The 11,339-nt window shown below is 34.9% G+C and overlaps 1 protein-coding gene across 1 annotated transcript; it reads right to left on the bottom strand.

Annotated features, from left to right (window-relative positions):
- On the bottom strand, positions 8,117-11,257 carry LOC109233379 (thioredoxin-like 1-1, chloroplastic). The gene is made up of 4 exons (XM_019399231.1): positions 10,827-11,257; positions 9,736-9,912; positions 9,392-9,556; positions 8,117-8,986 (listed from the first exon to the last, which is right to left on the bottom strand). The coding sequence occupies exons 1-4, from the start codon at positions 11,034-11,036 to the stop codon at positions 8,684-8,686; spliced, it is 855 nt and encodes a 284-aa protein (XP_019254776.1). The 5' UTR covers positions 11,037-11,257; the 3' UTR covers positions 8,117-8,683.

Raw genomic sequence — 11,339 nt, 5'->3', positions numbered from 1 at the left:
CACAAAATGACAAAAATGGTCTTAGGTTCAAAGTAAAAAATAGTACTCACTCTATAGTCTATTCCAATTTATATAACTCACTTTTCTTATTAATTCGTGACACATTTCTACAATTAGAAATACTTTAACTTTAAACTTTTTATTTTAACTTTAATGACAAGCTTTTATAACTCTACGAATATAATGACACCACTGAGGTTTTACCCTTTAAGCTTTTAATACCCCAAGTTTCAAAAGTCTTTTTTTTTTTATAAACTTTATGTCGAGTCAAACTAACTCATTTAAATTGAAATGGAGGGAATGGTAATAAAAATGATCTGGTGTTTGGACTAGGTTCAAGTACCACGTTAAATATATGGGTGATTGGCACGGAAGGGAGTTTTTGGGTGGTCTTAGTGGAATGTCACCAAATTTACAAGCTCTTCAGGATTTTTTCTACCATATTAAACTGTTCATCAAGTTTGCCGGATTATCATAATTTTGATCTTCAAGATTTCTACACCAAGCTGATAGAGTTGATGTTATTATTGCTCTACCTATCTGTTAAGTTGTTCATTAAATTCTATCGGGTTGCTATACTTTTGCTCTCCAGTTATATCTCTACCGGTCGGTAGAATTGATAATATATTTTATTTACCTATCTGTTAAGTTATTCATCGTATGTACAACCCGACCGGTCGTTTTGAGCTCTAGCGCGCCGTTCGGCGGTTTGAGGTCATGAGCAGCTTCACTTCAGGTATTATGACTTGTACGCGTGGTCGGAATTGAATTTCGGGAAGTTCGGAGTTGATTTGGAAAGAAAATTCTCATTTCGGAAGCTTTGAGTTGGAAGAATTGACAAAAATGTGATTTTTGAGTAAACGACCTCGGAATTGGGATTTGACGTTCCCAACAGGTTCGTATGGTGATTTTGGACTTGGGCGTATGTCCAAATCGGATTTTGGATGACCCGAGAGCGTTTCGGCGTCTATTGTGGAAGTTGGCATTTTTGGAAGAATTTCATAAATTTAGGCTGAAGTGCATTTCAATGCTATCGATGTCTGTTTGAGATTCCGAGGATGGGAATATCTCTGTATGCTGATTCTGGTACTGGGAGCGCCGAATGTGGATTTGGAGGTCCGTAGGTCATTTCGGGGTCATTTGGCGAAAGTTGGAAGTTTGAAGGTTTATGGAAAGTTTGGCCAGGAGTGGACTTTTTGATATCGGGGTCGGATTACGATTCCGGAAGTTGGAGTAGGTGTGTAATGTCAAATGTGACTTGTGTGCAAAATTTGAGGTCAACCGGACGTGATTTGATAGGTTTTGGCATCGAATGCGGAAGTTTGAAGTTCTAAAGTTCATTAAGCTTGAATCGGGGTGCGATTCATGATTTCGATGTTGTTTGATGTGATTTGAAGGCTCGATTGAGTTCGTAATGTGTTTTGGAACGTGTTGGTGTAATTGGCTGAGGTCCCGAGGGCCTCGGGTAGATTTCGGATGGTCAAGGATCGAGTTTGGACTTGGAAGGTGTGCTGAAGCAACTGGCATCTGGTGTAACCGCACCTGCGAGGTTTTGGCCGCAGGTGCGGAGCCGCAAAAGCGGCCATGAGGGTCGCAGAAGCGGTTCTGGCTGGGGAAGGTTGGGACCGCAGATGCAGTCGAGTTCCGCAGAAGCGGGACCGCACGTTGGGTCGCAGAAGCGAAGGCGCAAAAGCGTCGTTGGGCCGCACATGCGGAGTTGAGTGGCCTGAATAAGGACCGCATAAGTGGTATTTTGGACACACCTGCGGGACCGCAGAAGCGGTCAAGTGACCGCAGGTACGGAATGTCGCTGGGCAGTGAGGGTTTTATAAAAACGGCACTTGGCCCATTTCTTCCCATTTTTCACTTGATTGGGGCAATTTTGGAGAGCTTCAAGGGGAGATTTTCAACAAGCAACACAAGGTAAGTGATTCACACTCATTATATGTTAAATACATGGTTTGTATAAGGATTTAAACATGAAAATTTATAGAAATTGCGGGAGTTTTAATAAAAAAACCTAAAATTTGGTATTTTTGAAGTTTGGCCACGAAATTGGACATGGAATTGGGAATAAATTATATATTTAAGTTTCTGGTGTTATGGGTAAAGTTTATCTTCAAAAAATTTCGAAATTCGGGTACGTGAGCCCGAGGGTGATTTTTATCAACCTTTCGAACGGAGTTGGAAATTTGTTGTAAACTGGATTATAATGAGTATTAGAGTATATATTTATGGATTTACTCATTTATTGACTAGTTTTGGAGCGTTGGGCATCGATTTGAGTTGTTTGGAAGGCTTGAGAGCCGGTTATGGAACTCCGGAGCGAGGTAAGTCTCTTTTCTAACCTTTTAAGAGTGAACTAACCCCATAAAGGTGAATTGAATTAATATGTGCTTCAAATTGTGGGGGCTACGTACACGCGAGGTGACGAGAGTCCGTGCGTAGCTACTATTATGCTTATGTACGGGTAGTCTAGGACCAAAATCATGTTATATTTGCGATGTTTGCATCTTACTTGTTAATTTAATTGTTAAAAACATATTGGAACTTGATAAGGAACTTGTAAAAGGTTAAACTTCACTTACTTGAGTTTTGGACGGGTCATTTGATCGTTAATGAGAATTTATATTTCTTTGAATATTAACCCTTAATAAATCTTGGATTGGTTGTTTATATGTGTTTTTCTCTTGTTGTGGAGCGGGCCGAACGCCTCGGTAGCAGATAGATGCATCTATGGTTCGTGTCGTTCGATCCTCGGCAGTGCACAGTTTAAATATTTATGTTGGAACAGGGTGTACGACCTCGACATGATTTGTGCATGATTGAATTGTTTGCTCTGAAATTTATAATAATTATTGCCTCATTGGCCTGGGATACAAAAAATCATAATGATGAAAAACAAATTTGGAAATTTCTTATTAATAAAAGAATTGGTTACTTACTTCATGATATTGAGCTTACAACGGTTCTATGTTATCCATGTTTAATCATATCATCGATGTTTTATTTATAGCCCATAGTAAGTGTTGGAGTCGACCCCTCGTCACTACTTCGAGGTTAGACTGGATACTTACTGGGTACGCGTTGATTTACGTACTCATACTACATTTGCTGCATATTTTTATGGAGGTGCATATATTTTTAGTGGCCTCGTGAGAGTAAAGGTGTGGTTAAATGCGCAGACTTATGTGAGCTGTATTCCATATTACAACATGCAGTCAGCAGAGTCTCTCTCACAGTATTTATATTTCTTTTTCCTGTTCAATTTGTATTTCGGACAAATATTGCATTGTATTTTACTTTCTAGTTGATGCTCATGCACTTGTGACACCGGGTTTTTGGGGTATTTATGGTATGTTCAATGTTGTAGTTGAAAGAAATACTATCATTTATTCTGTGAATTTATCACTTATTAATAAATTAAAGAAAAATCATGCTTTCTAAATACAAAAATGAGTAATTAAGTTAATTAATTATGGTTGGCTTGCCTGATAGCTGTGTTAGGCACCATCACGACCTTCAATGGATTTTGGGTCGTGACATCGTAATCTTGCGAATTGGAATACTTTTTCTAGGTAGTTTTAACGAAGTGTTATTTGAATTTACAACTTCAATTTCGACCAAAACCACCCCAATCTGCTCTAAATGATCTCAAATTTGAAATAAATCTTGTAAATAGTAACACAAAAAATCATCAATCACCAATATATCGAATAACAACAAATCAAAAGGACCACTTTGTCCTCTTCAACACTTTCTAAGGTCCAACAATAGAGTTTTGAGATTTTACAGTAAATCACCATAATATGTGTCCGAACTAAAAGTTTAAGCACAAATTATTAACATCCAAATGATTTTAACAGTAAATCGATCATTAACTTTTATTTTTTGCCATCAAACAAAACTTTCAAGTTTTAAATTAAAGAAATATAATGTTCAAGTAAAAGAAAAATATATTTTGCTAAGATCATAAAGAATAGGGATATTCCACCAAGACCATTTCCTTTGGGGTAACGCCATGCTAATTTTTGTAAATATATTGTTGAGCAGATCATCTAAAATTATTAAAAATGAATATTTAACGAATTTGATTTAGTGAAAACTCACAGTTAGATGTTTACTTTTATATATTTTTTTGTTTTAGTCTATTTTTAAGGTCTTATGCAGTTTTTTGGGATGCAATTTCTGACTTTTGTATCGAATGTAATTTTTCTATTGCAGTTTCTATGATTTAATGCGGATTTTGTGTTTCTAGTTTTTTTTTTCCTTTTCTTTTACAAATTCTGAATTTTTGTGTTTTTAGTCAAAATACTTAAGGGCTTGTGTGGAAAGCTACCTTGTAATTAGATTTGAGTGTAATTACAATTTTGGCGTGTTTGTTCGACAAAGTAGTTACTTGATCAATATGTACTTGAGTGTAATTACACTCTGCAATCTCAAGAGGAAGATGAGAATTGTTGGTAACTACTTACATGGTGTAATTACCAAGTTATTTTTGAATCTTTTTTTTTAATTTACTTTTTATTTCTAATCTTTTTTTCTTTTTCTTTTTTTAATTTTTAAACTCTTTTTTTTTCAATTATTATTATTATCATTATTATTATTTTCCTTATTTCTCTTTCCCAACCTTTACTCACGTGTTTATACATAATTTGTCATATATTTTTTTTAATTATTATTATTATTATTATTTTTTACTATACTTAGCTATGGTATAATTCTAATTTTGCCAAAAAATTATACCATGTAATCTTAGAAAAAATAAGTCATCCACAAACTTTGCTTATAATGAGTAATGTCATCAAAGTTGAACTTTGTTATAGAATGAGGTTGTATGCAAACTTAACTATGTTAAAATGATAGATTACTTTTTAATATTTAAATAATATTCTCATTTTCCATCCTTTAGTTTTTGTGTTTCCATATAGTTGCTCATATTTGTTATTTTTTTATTTTCTTCATTTAGCATAATTGTGCTGTGAATCTAGTTCTGAAATTGCTCCTCCTAATATTAGAATTAATAAATCATTAATAAACTTAGCATAAAATGAGTGATGTCAGAATCTCATTGTTGGATGAGATTATAACTTATGTTTTCCTTTTCTTTTGAATTATATTTATTTAAATAATGATGAAACTTATTCTATGTTATGTTGTAATTTTACATAAGAGTATTATGTTAATTTTTTTTCTTTTGGATTTTGAATAGATGTTATATTTTTGCTTCCAATTTATTTGCTCTAATAATATTCACTTAATAATTCAGGTTGCATGTCATTCATTTTTCAGTTAGAATTGATAGATTATTTTTTCGTAAAGTATTTAAGTAATGTTATGACATTATATTTGTAAATATTAATCATCTTATCTAGCATGTAGTCCATAATGTTCTTACAAATATGTACTTCTAGCTTTTATAATTAATTAAAGTAAAATATTATTAATTTGATAATATATATCAATTATTTTTACAATGTTAGTTACAAATATATGATTAGTAATTAATATATTTCAAGAAACAATATCTATCTTAAATGTTAAATTTAATATTATTAACTTTTAATTTTTGATAATTAACTTTATATTTAAAATTTAATTTAACTGTGTAATTACACTTGTGCAACCAAACAGTTCACTTATAATTACACTATAACAAACAACCAAGTCATCGTAATTACAAAACTATATAGTTACTATTCTAATAATTACACAAATTTCAATTACCTGTGGCTTTCCAAACAAGACTGTAAGTAATATTAGAAGTGCTTACTTATGATAAATTTAAAGGACCAAATCTATGCAAAGGCATGTTTAAAAACTATTTGTAACCTACCCAAAACATAAGGAACCATTTTTGTTAATTTCTCGCAATAAAAACCAAATCTAGGAGTCATATTGAAAATTTGAGGGGGGTATATTAATAAATTCATACAGAGACGAGGCCATTTAGGTTTCACCAGACAGCTATATAACAGAGATGGGGTGTTAGGTTAACCTTAAACTACTTGATCTTATCTGAGCAGTGGGTGGCGGCGAAGACGGCGACGAAGAATGGGAACCGGTGGAGTTAGGGATTGAGCTACCGCCCTATTTCTTTTAGGGTTTATGGCGGCTCATAACATCTCTTTCTCGCCGGTCCAACCCATTTTTTGGGACCCCTTTTCCCTGCTTTACTGCGATGAAGACTGTCCGCTATCTGAGCCTTTCATTAAATCGGCGATGAAGGCTGTGCGGACTTCCCCACGAAAAAATGATAATCTATTTTCATGTGTTATTTTCTCTAGTTAATGCATTTTCTTGATTTATTTTATGAGTATTAACATTTAAACAAAACCCTGCAAAAAAAAGTTTTAATTTATATGTGCTATTTGCTCTAGCTCATGCATTTTCTTGATTTTGCATCAAGTATTTGCTCTTTAAGCTGCTTTATGTTAATCTGATATCGTAGAAGAGGATATACTATTATTCATATACTGTTGAACTAACAGAATTTCTCGTTCCTTTTGCATTCAGATCTGCATTAAGTTAGTTTTGCTTAAGTTTGATGATGCATTAACTTGAATCCATTCAAGTCTTTAGATGTTTCTCCATCTCCCAGTGACTTGTCTTTATTATCTGTAATCTAGATTATTCAGTGATAGAGTTGCTTCTTACTTGTGAGCACCTCTTAATTTTATATATGGGGTATTCCTGTTTCGGAAGCATAGATTGATGTTTTTGCCAGTATTAAACAGCGCGATGAGTTCATAATGTTGCATCGCGTTACCTGTCTTCTGGTACAACCCCTTACACAAACTATGCTATGTTATGCTAATTTGTATCTTATATTTATTGCCTTCACATAGATTCATTGCCTAAGGAAACATGTAGCTTGACTTAGTATATCAATGACAATACTTCAACAGTCTTAATGCATTTGCATATATTGGACAGCTTTAGTGCATCTAAGATTAGGACAGCTGCATATATTGGAGACTTATGATGTGTTGTGCAGGGTAGTGCAACTATGTCATTTTATATCTATCTTTACAACTCTAGCTATTTTTTCGCTTTCATTACAAGTTGGAAGATACAATGACTTTGTAACTAGTTCGTTCAGCCTTAAAGTTGACCTGCTTTGATGTCTTTGATGTTCTTTGGATTATACTTTACCTGTTTGTGGACAGTGTAGCTATTGGATGCCATGATGATAGAATTCTGTTCTTATCTTTGCCAGTAGCAAATCCATGAATTTCCCAGAAGGATGTTCAAACTTGAAAGAAATGAAAAGATTCTCCGATATATATGTTATATACCTCTAAAACCTATTATTTTACCTATAAACGTGTTGTAATTTTTCGCTGTAGCTTTAAGACATGTAGCTTGACCTTTGCCCTAACGCTGAAGGGGGAATCGAGTTTGAAGCTTTAGCAGATGCTAATCATGGCTAAAAGCTGTGGATACGAGGCCTTCCGTTGGCGATGATGCAGACTATGCTTTAACTGCAAACTAATTGGAGTTGGTTATGTGAATCTTCTATATCAATACTGTCTTGCTGAGATCCATGTGTGGACTTTCCAGTACAAAATCCATCTTATTCCAGGAAGTGCACTGTGAGCAGTTTATTATCTGTTTCTTTGAATGTAGTCAATGTCAAGAAAGGCCAGTTCATATACTCTAGTATTTGATGCATCTTTAGTGTGTGAAGTATTGCAATGAAGGTGGTATTGTATGTTAATTTGAAAGGCGTTGCCTATTATTCGCATATGTGGAAGATTTAATTGTATTGTCACAATCGCTACTTGAAACTGCGTTTTAAGGATTCAAATCATTGCTCTATCCATCAGTCAAATAGCACAAATTACACTATCTCAACAAAAAGAAAAAGTAGCGCAAAATAATTAGCCGTTTTAACCAAGATTTCTTCCATTGGATTGGTGAAGTGTTTACATTAAATAGTCAGATGTAAGACGTTCAATTTTCACAAGTACTTCCATCGCTAAAACATGATCAAATGATATATATTTTCATATTAATTCTTGATTCTTTGAACCAAAGAGGCCCAATTCTGCGAAAAGGGGCACATGTTCCCTGTTGCTCTGTCTCATATAAAGGCCAAACACCATAGAAAATATGTAGAAAAATCAGATCTTTGATAGTATATATATCATTTTCATATCCCAGCGAAAGGAAGGCACATGCTCCCTGTTGCTTTGGCTCATATAGAGGCCAAATACCATAGAAAATATGTATGAAAATCACATCTTTGATAGTACATATATCATTTTCATATCCACTCCAACAACATTATATACATAAGAAAACACAAAATAGACGTACTAATGTCATCCACACTAAGTGGCCAAGGCTTTGTTAGAATGCCTCATTTGTTGGGGAATGAACTATTATCTCTTATATGTTCCCGAGCATCCTCCCATCAAGAGCTACTCTTTTGGGTTCGAGTTAGGTTCGATGCAACTTTTTAATATTAGAGCTAGAACCATCTCTTTTCCAATTTACTCAAAATTTACTCCCCATGCTACAGTATCCACGCTCCATATGTCCGGTTGTGGGCGTGACGGGGGTTGTTAGACTGTCTCATGTCGATTGAGGGAATGGGCGATTTTCTCCTAATATGGTCTTGAACAATTTTCAAGTCATGAGCTAACTTTTGGGTTTGAGTTAAGCCAACGTCCATTTTCTAACAAGCTTCACTCTTGGAGCCCTGTTTCACTTTATGTGAAGTTGATGCGAGGGGAAGAGGACGAGGAAGTGGTAAAGGGGGAAATGCATTTGGATGAGATAAAGATGTTCTGCTTGTTTTGTTCGTCATATCTTCTTGTAAGGCAACAAGTACTGGTTCTTCTTGTTTTGGTGTGTAAGCAAAAGAGAGATCCTTGTTAGCTGCTAGTGCAAGCAGCTCTTTCTCCTCAAGCCCTTTGGCTGGTCCAAGGCTGCAACAATCTGCACCATACTTTGCCAATGCATCTTTGAATTTCTTTATCTGCTCCAGAATATCGCGGTTAGTGTTAAGAGTACCACTCCAAAAGAGGATTATACAAAAGAAACAGTGAGAAAATGCATTAATTTCCTATAATGTCAAGAAAAGCAAACTCATCATATATCACATCTTGGCAAAGAAGCAAGCACCATAAAAAACAGAACCAGCAAAAGAACGGATTGATCTGCTCGAAGAGATATAGTGCAGAAAATGCAGATGCAGATTTTAGATAACATAACTGTAATCCAATAACCATCCAAAAGATTCTAAATGCATCAGAAGAATGAGATGGACGAAAAGCATTACTAGCTAAAAAGAAAGCAACATATAACATCATTAACTAAAATGCAGTACATTGCTGTAGCAGAAGAAAAACCCGAAGCATATAAAGGTGGATGGAAAACTAACCGTGGCATTGGTACAGCTAAAGCTACAGAGACGGCCTTCAGCCCCTCTATAGAAACGGAAAAATGGGAGGACATGTACATTCAGAGAGTAACACATCGACTTGTGTTCCTCGTAGTTCACTTGCAAAAACTGCACATCCGGATTCATCTCTGCTAACTGGCATATCTGCATTTTCCAATTTTACCAAGGCGGAAGTCATTAATCCTATCTTACTGAAATGGACTGCCAACGAAGTGCAACATTATTTCAAACCAAAAAAGAGTAACTTATGGATTTTCGATTGTCTTTAGACACACACGCACAAATACATATAACAAACAGTTTAGACAACAAGAATATATTACCTTTGGATGAAGGGCTTTGCAGCCTCCACAGCCCGGGGAAAAGAAATCAACAACCACTAGTTTGTCGCCGGCATTTAAGAGGGAGTCAACAAGGTCTTGGGCACCAGTCACTTCTTTCATGTTAGGCTGAAGACCTTTCTCCCACCATTTTGGAGCTTTCCTGATTCCAATGCTCATCTGTATTTATGCATATGTAGCACGAGATGAAAAAAGTTGAATGTATTATATTCCATAAATCAAGGCTGCCAAATTTAAAAAGACAAGGATCATAGTACAATTACTACACAGAAATGGATATCCAACTTACGCAAATGGCAATTTAACAAGTTATCCAAGTTAGTTACTAAATGGTTAAAAAAAAGTGAAATGCGTCATTTTCTCACGATCTTTCTCCGGAGATCGTGGGTTCGAGCCGTGGAAACAACCTCTTGCATTATGGCTGCGTAGGCTGCGTACAATAGACCATTATGGTTTGGCCTCCCCGGGACCCGCGTATAGCGTAAGCTTAGTGCACACCCTTATGGTTTGGCCTCCCCGGGACCAGCGCATAGCGTAAGCTTAGTGCACCGGGCTGCCCTTTTTTTTTCTTTCTTTTTTTCTTTCTTTTTTTTAACCGTTCTCTCGCCCAAAATGGCCATTCATGCCACGTTCTTCAATATTAATAAGATCCTCCTTCATTTGGATTACTAAAGTTGTTTCTGGTAATTTTAGATAAGAGATTACAAGTAATTAGTTTCATCAAATCAATTGCCTATTATTATATCTGCAGAAGTGAATTTTTCTACAGTCACCACTGTTCCTCATTAATAGTTTAAATCGAGTGAAATAATGTTAATCAATCATGCCCTAAATTTGACCTGAAAAACTCTGCTCCAAAATAGATTCTTTAACACAAAATCATGGCAAAAAGAAGAAAATTTTACATACTTATTGACTGATAATTCCAAAAATAGCCACAACCCAAACTGAAGCAACGAAAATTCAAATAAGAAAAACTTTTCTAATTAAAATAAAGGATTTAACCACGTATACGTTGATCAGAAAATTCTAAGAATATAAGAAAAATAAAACCAGAAAACAAAAAAACAAACCTGGGCAGTGGTAGCTGCTGATCTGGAATTTCTTATATTGAATTTGGGTATGCTTAAGGGTCCTCTTACGGAAATATTACGACCAAAAAAATTATTACTTGCTGATAATGAAATCCCAATTGAATTGGGATTTATACATCTCGATTTCTTGGAAAAAGTCCTATAATTCAAAGGTGATGGGATTAAAACTTTTGCCATGGATTTTACCATAAAATTCTTGATGTATTTGATTTTTTATTTATTGGAAGTTTAAAATTTGGAGCTGAGATTGGAAATTGGGAATGTGAAAAAGGGTTCTTAGCTTTTCTTCAATGGTGGAAAGTAAAGCGTATGAATGAAGGAAGAAGAAAACGTTTGAAAATGGGACACATATTTGAACAGGTGGCCTAGTCTTAACGTACTTGTTTTTTGACCTGTCAGAACAATATATGTTAACTGATTCCCTGGACGTCAAAGAACGAACCTATATTTGTGTTAACGTGTCAAATATTGGACCAAATATATATATATATA

Source organism: Nicotiana attenuata, chromosome 10, assembly GCF_001879085.1.
Source record: "Nicotiana attenuata strain UT chromosome 10, NIATTr2, whole genome shotgun sequence".
Classification (NCBI taxonomy): Eukaryota; Viridiplantae; Streptophyta; class Magnoliopsida; order Solanales; family Solanaceae; genus Nicotiana; species Nicotiana attenuata.
The sequence above is the reverse complement of the archived record's forward strand: the minus strand, read 5'-3'. Positions and strand labels throughout refer to the sequence as shown.

Coding starts and splice junctions, on each gene's coding strand:
- LOC109233379 (XM_019399231.1), bottom strand. CDS start 11,036: ATGGTAAAATCCATGGCAAAAGTTTTAATCCCATCACCTTTGAATTAT. Junction 9,913..10,826: donor CAGCAGCTACCACTGCCCAG/GTTTGTTTTTTT, acceptor GCATAAATACAG/ATGAGCATTGGAATCAGGAA. Junction 9,557..9,735: donor GCAAAGCCCTTCATCCAAAG/GTAATATATTCT, acceptor TGGAAAATGCAG/ATATGCCAGTTAGCAGAGAT.